Raw genomic sequence first — 12506 nt, 5'->3', positions numbered from 1 at the left:
GGCCTGAAGCATGATCGTGGAACATACCACACGCGCGACTTTACAGATACACTGTACCGCAAACAGAGTTGAACGAGCGGTCGAGTTGAAGAGCGCATATCCATATCCGAATCATACTTGACAAATCCTGGTGCGGGCTTCGAACAGAGCACAATGGATGGGGGAAGACATTAGTGAACAAATCTGTTATGGCCCGTGGATCCGCTGGCGCTCGCCTGAAACCCCTGAGGCTGAAGGGTTGCCGGAAGAGAAAGAGAGAAAGCCGAATTGAACACAGCATATAATCCACGTACCTGCACTGAATGTATTATGCTGCATCTGGATACGTGGATGGCCAGCCGTTGATGGGTGCATCCATCGAATAGCAGCGCTTGGAAAAAGCGACGGCGTGCGCCTCAAGATCGACGGCTTGCTTGCTTGCGGAATCGGTCAATTTCCTTAGCACACCAAAAGCCAGTCAGCCAGCAGCTAGCTGTCAGGTACCTTGCAGCAGAAGTGCGTGTGGTAGATTTTGTTATTTGACTTGAGCGATCGTGAAGTGCCTTAATAAGAGGTCGGATAATAGATATTCGTTGCTAGCTTGAGGGAAGCACATGGTCTGTTAAACAGCGATGAATTTTGTTGCTCACTCACTCACCTGCATGATCCATACAATGCCATGTATGTAATAACCCTTGTCGTCCCAGCCCCGGTTTGTGTGATATGCTACTATGCTGCACAGAGTTATATATGTAGAAACCTTGTAGTGATTGTCTGCAGTTCAAATTGAAGCCAGCGGTGAGTATCATAATAGCAACTAAGAGGAATGGATGGATGGTAGAAAGTCGTCACGCTCCCAGCGGTTGAATATCAGGCGCACTTCTCAGTGGTCGGTCCCCTAAGAAAGAGGTCCCCTACCACCCGACACTGCAACCCCACGGCTTTAGGCGTACGGACTGTGTGGCAGCCCCTACGAGAGCTAACGTACCTAACTAGACAGCCATCCCGGGAAACCCCTGGACAGGCGCCCACCAAAGGAAGCTGCAGCTCGTTCTTCTCCAACTTTTTCGTGGATAGAAAGATTTGGGACCTGGACCCTAAATTCATCAATCGCTCATCGTCAGTCACTCACTCACTAAAAGGAGCCTCCTCCAGGTTCTTAGCTTGCATCGACACCCCTGGTCTGGTCAGCGTTCTATGCTCCATCGCTGTCTTTGGGCTGGAAAACGAGGTATCCGATACTAACGTTCACAAGTACCTGTACTTCATCCACGTTCCTTGTTAAAAAACCCAATACGGTACCCAAAAGTTGCTGTATGAGCACAGATCGACACTGAATCCTCGTTCTTTCTCCTGGATTGTGCCATTTTCTCATCTCATCCTTCTACTCTCTTTATCACGGCCTTTTTCCTTTCTACTCTTTCACTTCCTTCTTGAACATTTGGGCTCGGTGGCTTTCTGGAGTTCTTGCATCTCCTTCATCCCCTCCGTTAGATTTTTAGCTGGCTCGCTTTAAACTAACTCTTGGCTCCCGTTACGTACAACCAGGAGCGGCTCTGGGCGACTGGCTCATCGCTACACATACAGCATTGCTGCGTCTCCTCAAGCGCATCATCTGTACTTACCACGTTCCGAGCCTATTGTTCGTCCAGATTCGGCCTCGAAAAGCAACGGTCTTCGCTTGGTCGTGAGTCGCCCACAGCTGAACTTACCGTTATCGCTGTCTTCGTACTCGCCTGATAAAAAAGCCCTGGTACCGGTCCTGTCGTTCATGACCTAACTGAAACCCCAGCAACCCGACCTGATTTTGTCTCGTCGATCGCCCACTTCTTCAGATCAAAACCACAGCAAGTCAAGCAGAATACACTGGCAACTGACTCGATTGCTTTTGCCTACGACCCCCCATTCGCTTCTGTTTCGCCCGTCTGTGGCCCAAACACTACGATTGACATGTCATGGAGAACTCATCGACCCCTCTCGCCGATTATTTCTGGATCGCCGGCGTAGAGTCGGTGTCCTACCACGATCCCAACTCCCAGCCCGCCCCCGTTGTTGTTCCCGTCGAGTCTACCATTGTCGAGGATGGCGAGTCTGAGGATGAAGATACAAACGGCGACCAACCAAAAGCAAAAGCACGGCACTCACGCCAGGGCTCCGCCAACCGTCTCTCTCGGATATCTCTCACCGACCGTTTCTCCATACATACTCTCGACGAGACAGACGGCAATACCAAAAGCAACCGCAGCAGCGCCACCATTCGTGCTATAAACCCCCCTAATTTTGGCAATACCAATGGTAATGGTAATGGCCACAGCAGTACCAATGGCCAAAATGCCGGCCCCAGCGGCATCCTTGGTGAGGGCTCCATGCTGATGGGCGACTTCGACTTTGATAAGGCTCTGGTCAAATTTGCCGCTGAGAGAGAGGTATTTCTCGAGGACCTGTCATTCAGTGCGGGCGCAAAAGTGCAAGCTCGTGCACCAATGGTGAATCCTCGGGCAGAGAGGATCAAGGCAGAGGAAAGCGACAGCGGTAGACTGAGTCCTCTCAGGAGCATTAAGGGTAGCATCCGCCGCAAGATGAGCTTTAGGGATATGAACAGTGTGCGCAAGCAACCCAGCAACAGGATCAGCACCAGTCGCGCAGGTTTGTTTTCGTCATGCTCTGGGGTTTGATCTTATCAAACTGTCAGGCGAATACAGGGACGTTCGCTAACTTATAATGATAGCCTCGATCCGAACCACGAGACGACTCAGCAATTACAACTCCGTAATCCCTCCCCCCGAACCCCTTAACACCGACCCCGATATGCATCCTCTCAAACGACGCTTTGAACCGGTCCTTCTTGACCGATATCCTCCTCAGGAGGCTACAGATGAGATTGCTCGACGTGGGAAATTTCCTGACTATGTGCCCATGTTTGCTTTTCCCAACGACATTCAGATTGTTTCGTCCGATGACCGACCTCGATCTACATGGCATGGGTTTACTATGACCTCGGACGATAACTCCAAGCTATACGGCATAACTATTATCATCTGGACTGCTCTCAATGCCGAGGTGGCAGAGGAAGTGGAAAAGAAGTGCGAGCAATGGCGCCAAAGTCACATGTCTGAAGAAGAGCGAGAGCTGGCAGCTAGCTTGGGAGTTCGCTTGGCTGGTGAACGCACCCATCTTTCACAACTCCTTGCAAAACTCCCTACAATCCCGTCAGGCTCTCCAGCACGTGAGAGGCTCGAAGATGAAATTAGCACTGTGGAAGAAAAGATCACCCTCATGACGGACATGCTTAGGCCCCTGAGACATGGAGCCGCGTCTAAGATCGAGGGTCTCACTGCTGGCGAGAGCGGACTCTGGACGCCTCGCGCATATGGTATCTTGGGCCGAGACGCAGCCAATATGTCCTTCTGGAAAGAGTGGCTTAAGGCTATCGTTACCCCCATGACAGATGGGGGTGTCCTAAGAATTCCCCCAAGCTCACCCAGCGTGGGACGCTGGCAACCTCTTGAGCGATATGTCGTAAACCTATGCACCGAGGCATTCAATCCCCTAGGATCCAAGACTCAGGTTGAACTAGGAGTGCGCGAATTGCGACTTTATGCTCGGAAGGAGGCAGACAATGAGATCCCTGGTTCGCGATCCATCGATCTCTATGCCCTCTTCCGTTGCTTGTCACTTGAGAACATTGTCGCTCTGTTCGAGTATGCTATGGCCGAGTCCCGAATCATCTTCCTCTCCTCTCACACCAGCATGTTGCACCTCGCCTGCCATGCACTAGCAAACCTGCTATACCCCCTGAAATGGTCAAGTATTTTCATTCCCGTCCTCCCTGCGCGACTTCTGTCGGCTCTCGAAGCGCCTTGCCCATATATCGTCGGCATTGAGCGACGTTACGATAGAATTGAACTCCCCGAGGACGATTATGTGCTCGTTGACTTGGACAAGGATACTATTGATGCTACATCACAACCCGTTCGACTTCCTCGTCAGGCCCGAAGGAAACTCATGTCTCTTCTGCAGGTCGCAGCGCCCCACAAACTGCGATATGGAGTCACAACTGGACCACCTCCTTATGCCATGGAATCATTCCCCTATGACGCCTTCTCCACTGAGAATGCCGCGCTTTTCAGATCCGCGACGCCCAAGAGCACCCTAGGCAAATGGGTGTCCCAGAGCTCCTCGGGATTTGGCGAGCCAGACCCGCCAAATGAGGTCCTGCCACCACTGTTCAATGCTTTCGCTTCGGCCAAGGTGGACAACGGCAAATCGGACAGACCCAGCACAAGCAAGTCTGGTAAAACCAGTCCTCAGTCGTCTGTATCCCCTGTTTCGATAAACTTCCCGCCAATGCCCTCCACGCCAGTTTCTCGAAGCGACTCTGGCTTTGCTTTGGCGGCGACTCTTCGAGAGAAGCGCTCTGGACATTTTGGCGAAGAAAAGATGCGACGCAGCTCGTCCTTTGGCATCGATAAGCACCCGCCATATCACAAGCCAAACCTCCCCTTCCTCAACGGTCATCAAGCAAACCTGTCAATTTCAGCTATCTCGGTGGACTCTCAGAACTCCGTTGTTGGTGGTGGTGGTAGTGGTGGTGGATATGGAAATGGATATGCACCTTCAACCTACGCACAGTCAACGCTTGCGGCATCAACTATCATGCCCAGTATGCAGATCCAGCCTGTCCGAAACACAGAGACAACAGTTTGGGTCGAGGGTCATTGCTTCAACTGGATCCCCAAGGACAACACATCGATCTGCAATATTTGCAATGACCATGCCGAGGGAGATGGCATTTACAAGTGCACAGGCTGCAAGATCTTCTCCCACGGCAGATGTCTCGGCCATGCTTCGCTTGTCTGCCCGGAGGCATTTCATCCTGATCGAATCCGAGCAGCCTTTGTTCGCTGCCTTGCAAGTCTCTTGTATACGTACCGCAAGTACCTTGGACGACCTTCAAAGCAGCAAAAAGCAAACGGCCAGCTGTATGCCTTTGATATGGATGGTTTTATCAAAAGTCTTCCGCATGATCAGCACGACTATGCTACTATGATGCGGGAAACACAGTGTAAGTTTAGGCCACACCTCTTTAACGTTTGAACGGTCTTAATACTAACTCTGAACTCAAAAGGCTTCAATGAGTTTATTCACGACCGAGAGATGCAGCCAGCCAATAACGCCTCGATTCGTGTATTTGATGAGATCATCATGGCTAAGAAGGCCCGAGGCCGTTCCGGGTTATCGACGGGTCTTTCCCGCCTTTCCACCATCCGTGCATCTCATGGCGCCTCTACTTATGGTGGCTATGCCCCTCCTCGAGGCAGCTCCAACAGCAAGATCCCTGCTTGGCTCGGTGACACGTCCGATCATATCTGGCGGACTGCATCAGTGCCGTTACCCAAAGGAAACTTTCCAGGGGAGTATCGAACAGTCGTGACCAGAACGCCTGCACGTCTCGATAGATCTCTAATGCGTGAGCCTCGTTCTATTCAAGGCATGCCTCGTGTAGAAGGGCGAGGTGCTCGCGGGCTCATTCGAAAGCAAGTTCCTAGTATGCTTGGCACAACCCCTCCGACGTGAGGATGAAATATCGAGGGACCAATTACTTACATGAGAGGCTTCTCATGACTGTAACTGTGCAATGACTACAAAACACAAATCATCCTCGCCTTGGGCAAGCAAGAAGATGTTCAATTACAAGCCAGAAAAGCAAAATGAGGAGGGTCTATTGTGTACGATACCACGTTTTGTAATAATCTAGGTGGTGATGGTGGGGAAGAGAAAAGATATACGACTCGAGTACCAAGAAGCTCTAGACGAATAGAGCATGGAGAAGTAAAGGCCTTCAAGGGTGGAACTGTCAGATGTTACTGCATAAGCACGCACAGTTCCAAATGAGAAGAAGGTGGAGTGAAAGGAGGGAATAGAGGGCATTGCATCTCGTCTATAATAGACAAAATATTGGATCCCCGATTTGCTCAATATGGCTGGATGCTTGGGTTCACCATTTCTCAACTAGAGCATACAGACGTACATATGCATGGTAGTTGTCGTTAGCATACACATCAGCATAAGGGGCGGGACAGGAGTGCTGCACTATGTCAAGGCTTTGGAATTGGGGGAGTTAGAGGCTGTGAGATTCATACAAAGAAAGAATATCTTTAATGACCACCCTGCCCCTATGGGAATGTGAATCTAAAGTGTACTTTGGTGTAATCTTACATATAAACCTTGCTTCTGCAATCTTGTTGGTGTTCCACTAGCAAAGATACTCTCATCCTGTCCAGTCCTGACTAATATGATGCCGACACTTTTCTCGTTCTAAGTGGTCCTGCGCAGCTTCTCCGCTTTCTAGGCGTTCAGGTCCAGGTCCTCCCAGTGAATATCCTTGAGGATCTTTCCAACCAGGGTGGAATAACGCAAATGTCCGTTCACAAGATTGCTAACGTCGTGGTTTTCGACACCATCTGCTCCCTGGATTCGTTGCAGGCCTGCCACGCCGAAGTGAATGTTGGAGGTACGATACAGAAATCCTAAAAGATAGTCGCTTTCTGAAAAGACGTTGATTAGCCGACCAGACACAACACTCTTGAGGGTCAACCAAACCCGACTCTCTGAGGGAGCGGGTGTGCCCATCAAGACGACGGAATCGATGAGGCCGAACTGACGCCTCTCAGCAAGAATCATCAGACAAACATAGATAGCTCGGGCTGCCAAGCTGAACCCAATAAGGGATACAGGACGGTCTCCTTGAATCTTGCTGCGCATTACAGCGTCGGCCAGCACCGCACCGGCTTTCTCAGCGCGAACCATGCCCATGCTCCAGGGGTTATCAATGATCTTGCTCACTTTCATGAGCTCGGTTGGCCAGGTGGCTTCGATAAGGCTTTTGAAAACTATTTTATGTTAGTGTTTCTCGCTAATCATAAGAAATTTCAACGTACTTGTTTGCGAAGATATAGCTTTCTTGGCAACGGCCCAGGCTGAACTTTTTACAACCGTCTCAAGTGCAGTACCTATGTTGGTGAGTACGTTCATTTCCCATCGCAGAACATAAACCTCCCCATTATCTCCAAGAATCTTCCAAGGCCCAATGAGGTTGTCCTTGTCTGCTACCCAACCATTCATAGCAATCACCAAGCGTAATCGTCGGCAGCTGGCTGGGATAGCTTTTGCATCAACATAATCCCTCTGAAGACCTCCGCGGGTAGGAACAAGGCCAAAGTCCTGGATCTCTCGGGAGAATGACTCAATCATTTTCTCAGTGGGTCTTGCCATATAGATCCCAAGCATGGAGCCAGTAGAAGGGCCGTTATCTGCCATAGGTCCCAGGAGACCAGCAGCGTTTGGAAGTCGTAGTCCGAGCCCACCATGGGGAGTTCCGATACCTACAGCAATAAGCTGTGTTCCAAGTCGGAAGGGACCAGTCATAGCAGCAATTCGTGCCTTTGATTTTAGGACAGGCTTATTCTCATCTTGATTCGGTTCAGATGCTTGCTCTATGGCTGCGTCAACTGCAAGTTGACTGAAACCCTCCGCGATGCGCTTCTCTTCCTCATGAAGCACCTTCAAGGGGAGGTTCAGGGATGAGGTCAGGTTCAGAAGAGTCATACGAGCATATGCAGTATACTCCTGAAGCGAGATAAGAATCAAAAGTGAAATGTGCAGCAATAGCTTGCGCTTATCGAGTGGCAAAGTCCAGAGGGATGTCGGAATAGGGGGGAAACGGCGAGATAGTTCGCGATCAACGTGATTTGACGGGGTGCGGGGAGTACCTTGTTAATATTAGCTTTGAAAACACTTATATGTCTTCAACAGAGAAAGACAACACGTCAAGGAACTTGTGTGAACCTACCAGTTGCCAGTGTTAGGCCTTCAATGCCTCCAATGTCTCCACGACCACCCCCTCTCCCACCACGAGCCACGCGTCCACCTCGTGCAGCTCGTGCAGTTCCACGTCCACGACCACGACTGTTAGATTGAGAACCATTTGGTTCCATGACACTTATATCGCGAAGACGCTGCAGAAAGATTGACTGCCACTTTCGGAAGAAGATAAGAGCCTCTTTCTTAAGCTCCCTCAGCTGAGGCATGATGTTCTCCGAGTTGTCCTTATCTGGGGACTGGCTTATATTAGCGCTCTTCTGTGACACCGCTGCTACAGGTTTGCACATAGAAGGAGCTCGAGGTTTTATATTCTCTTTTCCATTCGTCTTGAGTGACAAAGCCAGCCAGTGATGATGGCCGATATCGCCCAAGTCTCCCAGAGTAGGTTTGACAGGAGGAGAATCAAATATGACGCTGATGTCGTTGTGAAGCTTCTCTGTGATGGCGGTGATAAGAGTGGTCAAGTCGTTTTTCTCAGCAATAGAGACAATACCGGTCAGATCAACTGGCCGGCGAGGGACTGGACTTCCTCGTCCACCTCGAGCCATGATTTCGGTGTTTGGAATCCTGGAAAGCTAGAGGACTGATCTGCTTGGGCAAGACAGATCTCTGATGATCCTGCCTGGTGTCTACCTCAAACAGTCTTTTTAACTTTTCTTTTGTAGAGGTAAGGATCGTAATAGTATGAGTGCTTTGAGCGTCGAGGAATGATCAAGTTGCGTCAAGCTGTGGTATCAGTGAAAGGCGCAGACGATACCAACACAACAAATACCTGAGGTTTAGTTTCTTTTTAGACCGAAATGTGTCTCGCGCTGGGCATCTCAATCATGGAAAGCGTATAGTCAGTCAAACAGAAGTCGTAAACAGGTGGCCGGCTCGATGCAGTTGGTATAGCAAAGCCGAGCGAACAACAGCACCAGAAGTAGTCGGTGGTAACGACTAAAGTGAAGTTACAAACAGAGAATGGTCGGATGAGAATAGAAGACAGATACAAAGAAGAAGAGGAGGCAACATGCCAAGCGCAAGGGAAGATACGGATACAGTCGCGTGGTTTCCGCAGTAGATTTCTTGCCTTGCATGTTTACAACGCGGTTACAGCGAGGAAGAAGTGAATGGAAGGAGTTACCTATGAAAGGAAGTAAAATATAGAGGAAAGCGGGAAGGGAGGCGACGAGGTGACAAAGTCAGGGAAGGCAGGAGTGAATGCGGTGCACCTTCAGGATGATGCTTCACCAGAGGCTTTGACAGTGTCGCCAGCTGGCAGCCGAATGTTGCCGGCCGCTGCCAGTGCCAGTTCGATTAACCACTCCATATCTATATACCACCATTGCCTCAAAAAGCTCGCCTAGGTACCCAACTCCCTCAGACGGGGGGGCAAACGCGGGTACAGCAGTGTCACAATGTACGATGTGTATGGGGTCATTCGGCTCACTGCGTGCACCTGCTTCTCTAGTACCTATAAGTGTATGCATTGGTAGACAGAAAGGTATGGACCCGGATCGCTTCACTTCGTTACGTGCCTCATGCAGCTGCATCTTTCTGGTCAGGTCAGTAAAACTCGACATCTCTTACACTTTGATTATTACTGTCATCTTCTATTATAATAATTCATTCTATCCTGAGTCTTTCCAACAAACTTTTCATCAATACTATCACCGCACAACAAAAGATACTTTGACCTCTGTATGAAGGGGGCTGCAACTCCGCAACGTTGTGTTACTCGCAACCCGGACGGAGGTTGTTCAGAACCTATTGGGCTGTTAATCGATAAGAAGATGTCTTAGTGAGAGACATGATCGACCCTAGCATTCGCCGAACTAAGAGTGCGGATATATATAAAAGTGGACGTTTTGAACCTGGCTCCAGGTCAATATTATAATGATCAACTATACCCGCCACATTGTCATTCAATCGAGCATCTCAAAACAATCGAGCCACTAGTGTGACGCAAAGCCCTTCGGCTTCACTGCCCGGTGTATCGTGGCTAATCGATGTACAAATCAGAGGGTTGTGTTACCGTATTTCGGTCGAGCCATCGGTGAGCATGAGGCAGGCCGCGTGATAGCTGCAAAATCGATGCGCTGCAACTGGAAACTTTGTGTAAGAATATCACATCTATTTCCTTTTGGCGCCTTTCAAAGCTTTAATAGTACGAGTGGGGAAAGCATAGAAGCAAAGAAGCAAAGAAGCAAAGAACAGACCATACTTGTGCCTGGGAAAGATCATGGTCAAAGCACACGGCACACTGCATACCTATTCAGACCCTTCCATTTCATGATATCTCTGATGCGCCGACACAGAGAACAAAGGAATATAATGACCACAAAGAGGACATAATGCATTGTCACCCATGTCCCAGTCATTGTCTTCTTCGTCTTCACCGTCGCCTTCTGGCACCGTTTGTGTAATTTCCTCACTCTGTGCAACATGCTTGTCTTGCATCACTTGAAAGGGCTTCAGCACTTCGTCTTGACGTTTAAACATGACAGATATGTCCCTGCCTGCTCCCGTCTTGTCATCCGCTGCACCAACAACCATGTTTGCCACGCAGATATTGAGCATCTGTAGATTCCATCGCTGTCCCTTTTCCGGGGACAGACGCCGGAGCAGTGGTAACAGAGCTTCACTAACAAGCCGTTCCGCAATATGAGCGATGTCATCTTTGGAATCAAAGATAAAATGCGGCAAGGACCCAGATCGAGAGACGCGACTGTAATTCTGACCTTGCGCTGAGTGCAGATACGCCCATGTCCTGAGCGCTAATCGCAATGTCTTTGGTCGGGCAATCCATTTTTGTGCCCCTGGAGTGTCTGCCCCATCGTCAGGTACGAGAAGGTCTGTCCTCATTCTTCGAATGAGTGAGCATGATAGCTTGTGTAGCTCTTCTGTTATGTGTGCCAGAGTATCTAAGCCCTTATAGGTATCTTCGATACTAATCTGGGTTGGCACATCGCTGGCTTCCTTAACCTCAGTTGGATCGACTCCATGTAGCAAGCTCCAGATTCGTACACCTACCCCTTTCTCTGATCCGGACCCTGTAAGTAGCTTTTCTATTGCTCCGGGCGAGATGTCAGGGTGGAGGCGCACATCGGCAACTGTCACAGGATTGTCACTCAACTCTGGGATCTCGGATACACCTTTACTCATGTCAGCACCAGCCTGAGTACCCAGTACCTGAACAGTTTTAAACCCTAGCCCGGGAATTCTTCGCAATTTGTGGGTGTCTACGAAGGCGATCACCTCGTCTTCGGTAATAGCCATTAGTGTTGTTTGGTTTCTAGGCTTATTCTTGCTGCCGACGAGTTTGCTGAGCATCTTGTTAGTTGAGATCCCACAAGTGGATGTAAACCCATATTTTTCTTCCACCTGTTGTCGTAGGAACTGGGCAAAATGTGATCCCAACATGAGGCGCATATAGGCTGGGCTGTTTAGGTCACGGGTGGAAATGGCTAGGCCTTCAACACATCCGGCAATGCTCGTCACATCGCAGTGAAATCCTCGTTCAGGATTACTTTTGGAAAGGCAAAAGAAAGACTCTTCCAAGGATGCTCGGTTGAGGCAGGATAGGTTGTACTCAATGATATCAGTTACGTCTGCGAGAACATTGTGGTCTTAGCCAACGCTATAATTTGTTTAGGTTGCGAGATGACAACATACCCATGAACACCTCATCAAATCCCAGACGTTCAACTTTGTGATTCCACGAAAAGGTTTTAAAGAAGTTGAATAGGGTCTTGCTCATATCACGGAATGGCGTAAGGTCCTCGCCGTCGACGAGGACAAGCTCTGGGCACAATCTTTTCGCTTCAGAGACGGACATAAGCTTTGTGAGACCCCGAGCCCGAGCATTGTAGTTGCAGGTCGCTAGACAATTCTTTTGCTTAACGCCCAATGGCAATTTCTTGAGCTTTGCGTCCTTGTTTTCAAAGACCTGTGCATAGAAACAGTCGTAGTCCTGTACAGTCCAGCCAGTTAGCAACGACCAAGGTTATGATTGGAGCTTGGTGGCTGGAACGCACGAATTGCAAGATAATTCGAGCGTCATTCCTTTTAGGTCTCTTCTTCCTCGGCGGCTCCATCCTTGATTATGGCTGCCAACCTGATGGGCGAAGGATTGGGGAACATGGGCTCAAGTTTCATGTGCGAGCGGGCGGATGGAAGTGGTCGAGAGTGAAATGCAACTCAATATTCAGGCCTTGTTCAAAGAGTCGGTTTGAATCCGCGATCTTGTGAATTCGAATAATGAAACTTCGTGCAATGGAAGAGTCTGCACATGAAATCAATTCTGGGCATGAAATTCTGGGAACGTACCACCAGTTCGGGTGCTCATTCACGGTGTGCCTGCAAGTTAGTGGTGTTGCCTTCTACCTAGGTACTAAGGTATGCCTGGGCGCTGGGTCTGTCCATGCCTGAGGCGTCGATGCGTCCGCACCTCCATTTCTATGGATGTGACTTACACCACGCCCTGCATCATCAAGTTACCTGTATCAGCAAACAACGATTGGTTTTCTTGATGAAATGAATCACCTTGGATTTAATCGCCCGAAGAACAAAACAGGTCTTGTTTTTCGAATCTGATCTGGTGCAGAAATAGACGCGATGTCTATAATTTTGCTTCAGGCTACTCTCGCTCCCGACACATG

At 49.5% G+C, this 12506-nt stretch overlaps 3 protein-coding genes across 3 annotated transcripts; 1 reads left to right on the top strand and 2 right to left on the bottom strand.

Moving 5' to 3' along the window:
* Positions 1–1934: 1934 nt before the first annotated feature.
* On the top strand, positions 1935–5556 carry FOBCDRAFT_197162 (AEX-3 domain-containing protein; the record flags this gene model as incomplete). The annotated part of the gene is made up of 3 exons (XM_031173976.2): positions 1935–2625; positions 2708–5044; positions 5108–5556. 3 exons carry the CDS (start codon positions 1935–1937, stop codon positions 5554–5556), a joined length of 3477 nt encoding a protein of 1158 aa, XP_031050761.2.
* A 771-nt stretch (positions 5557–6327) lies between these two features.
* On the bottom strand, positions 6328–8411 carry FOBCDRAFT_197161 (uncharacterized protein; the record flags this gene model as incomplete). The annotated part of the gene is made up of 3 exons (XM_031173975.2): positions 6328–6872; positions 6921–7751; positions 7832–8411. 3 exons carry the CDS (start codon positions 8409–8411, stop codon positions 6328–6330), a joined length of 1956 nt encoding a protein of 651 aa, XP_031050760.2.
* A 1705-nt stretch (positions 8412–10116) lies between these two features.
* Positions 10117–12199, bottom strand: FOBCDRAFT_288598 (uncharacterized protein; the record flags this gene model as incomplete). Its single annotated transcript, XM_031173971.3, has 3 exons — positions 11883–12199; positions 11521–11818; positions 10117–11456 (listed from the first exon to the last, which is right to left on the bottom strand). The coding sequence occupies exons 1-3, from the start codon at positions 11940–11942 to the stop codon at positions 10117–10119; spliced, it is 1698 nt and encodes a 565-aa protein (XP_031050756.3). The 5' UTR covers positions 11943–12199.
* Between the last annotated feature and the right edge of the window lie 307 nt (positions 12200–12506).

Source organism: Fusarium oxysporum, chromosome II (genome assembly GCF_013085055.1).
Source record: "Fusarium oxysporum Fo47 chromosome II, complete sequence".
Classification (NCBI taxonomy): domain Eukaryota; kingdom Fungi; phylum Ascomycota; class Sordariomycetes; order Hypocreales; family Nectriaceae; genus Fusarium; species Fusarium oxysporum.
Note: the sequence above shows the minus strand (reverse complement) of the source record. Positions and strands in the feature narration are given on the sequence as shown.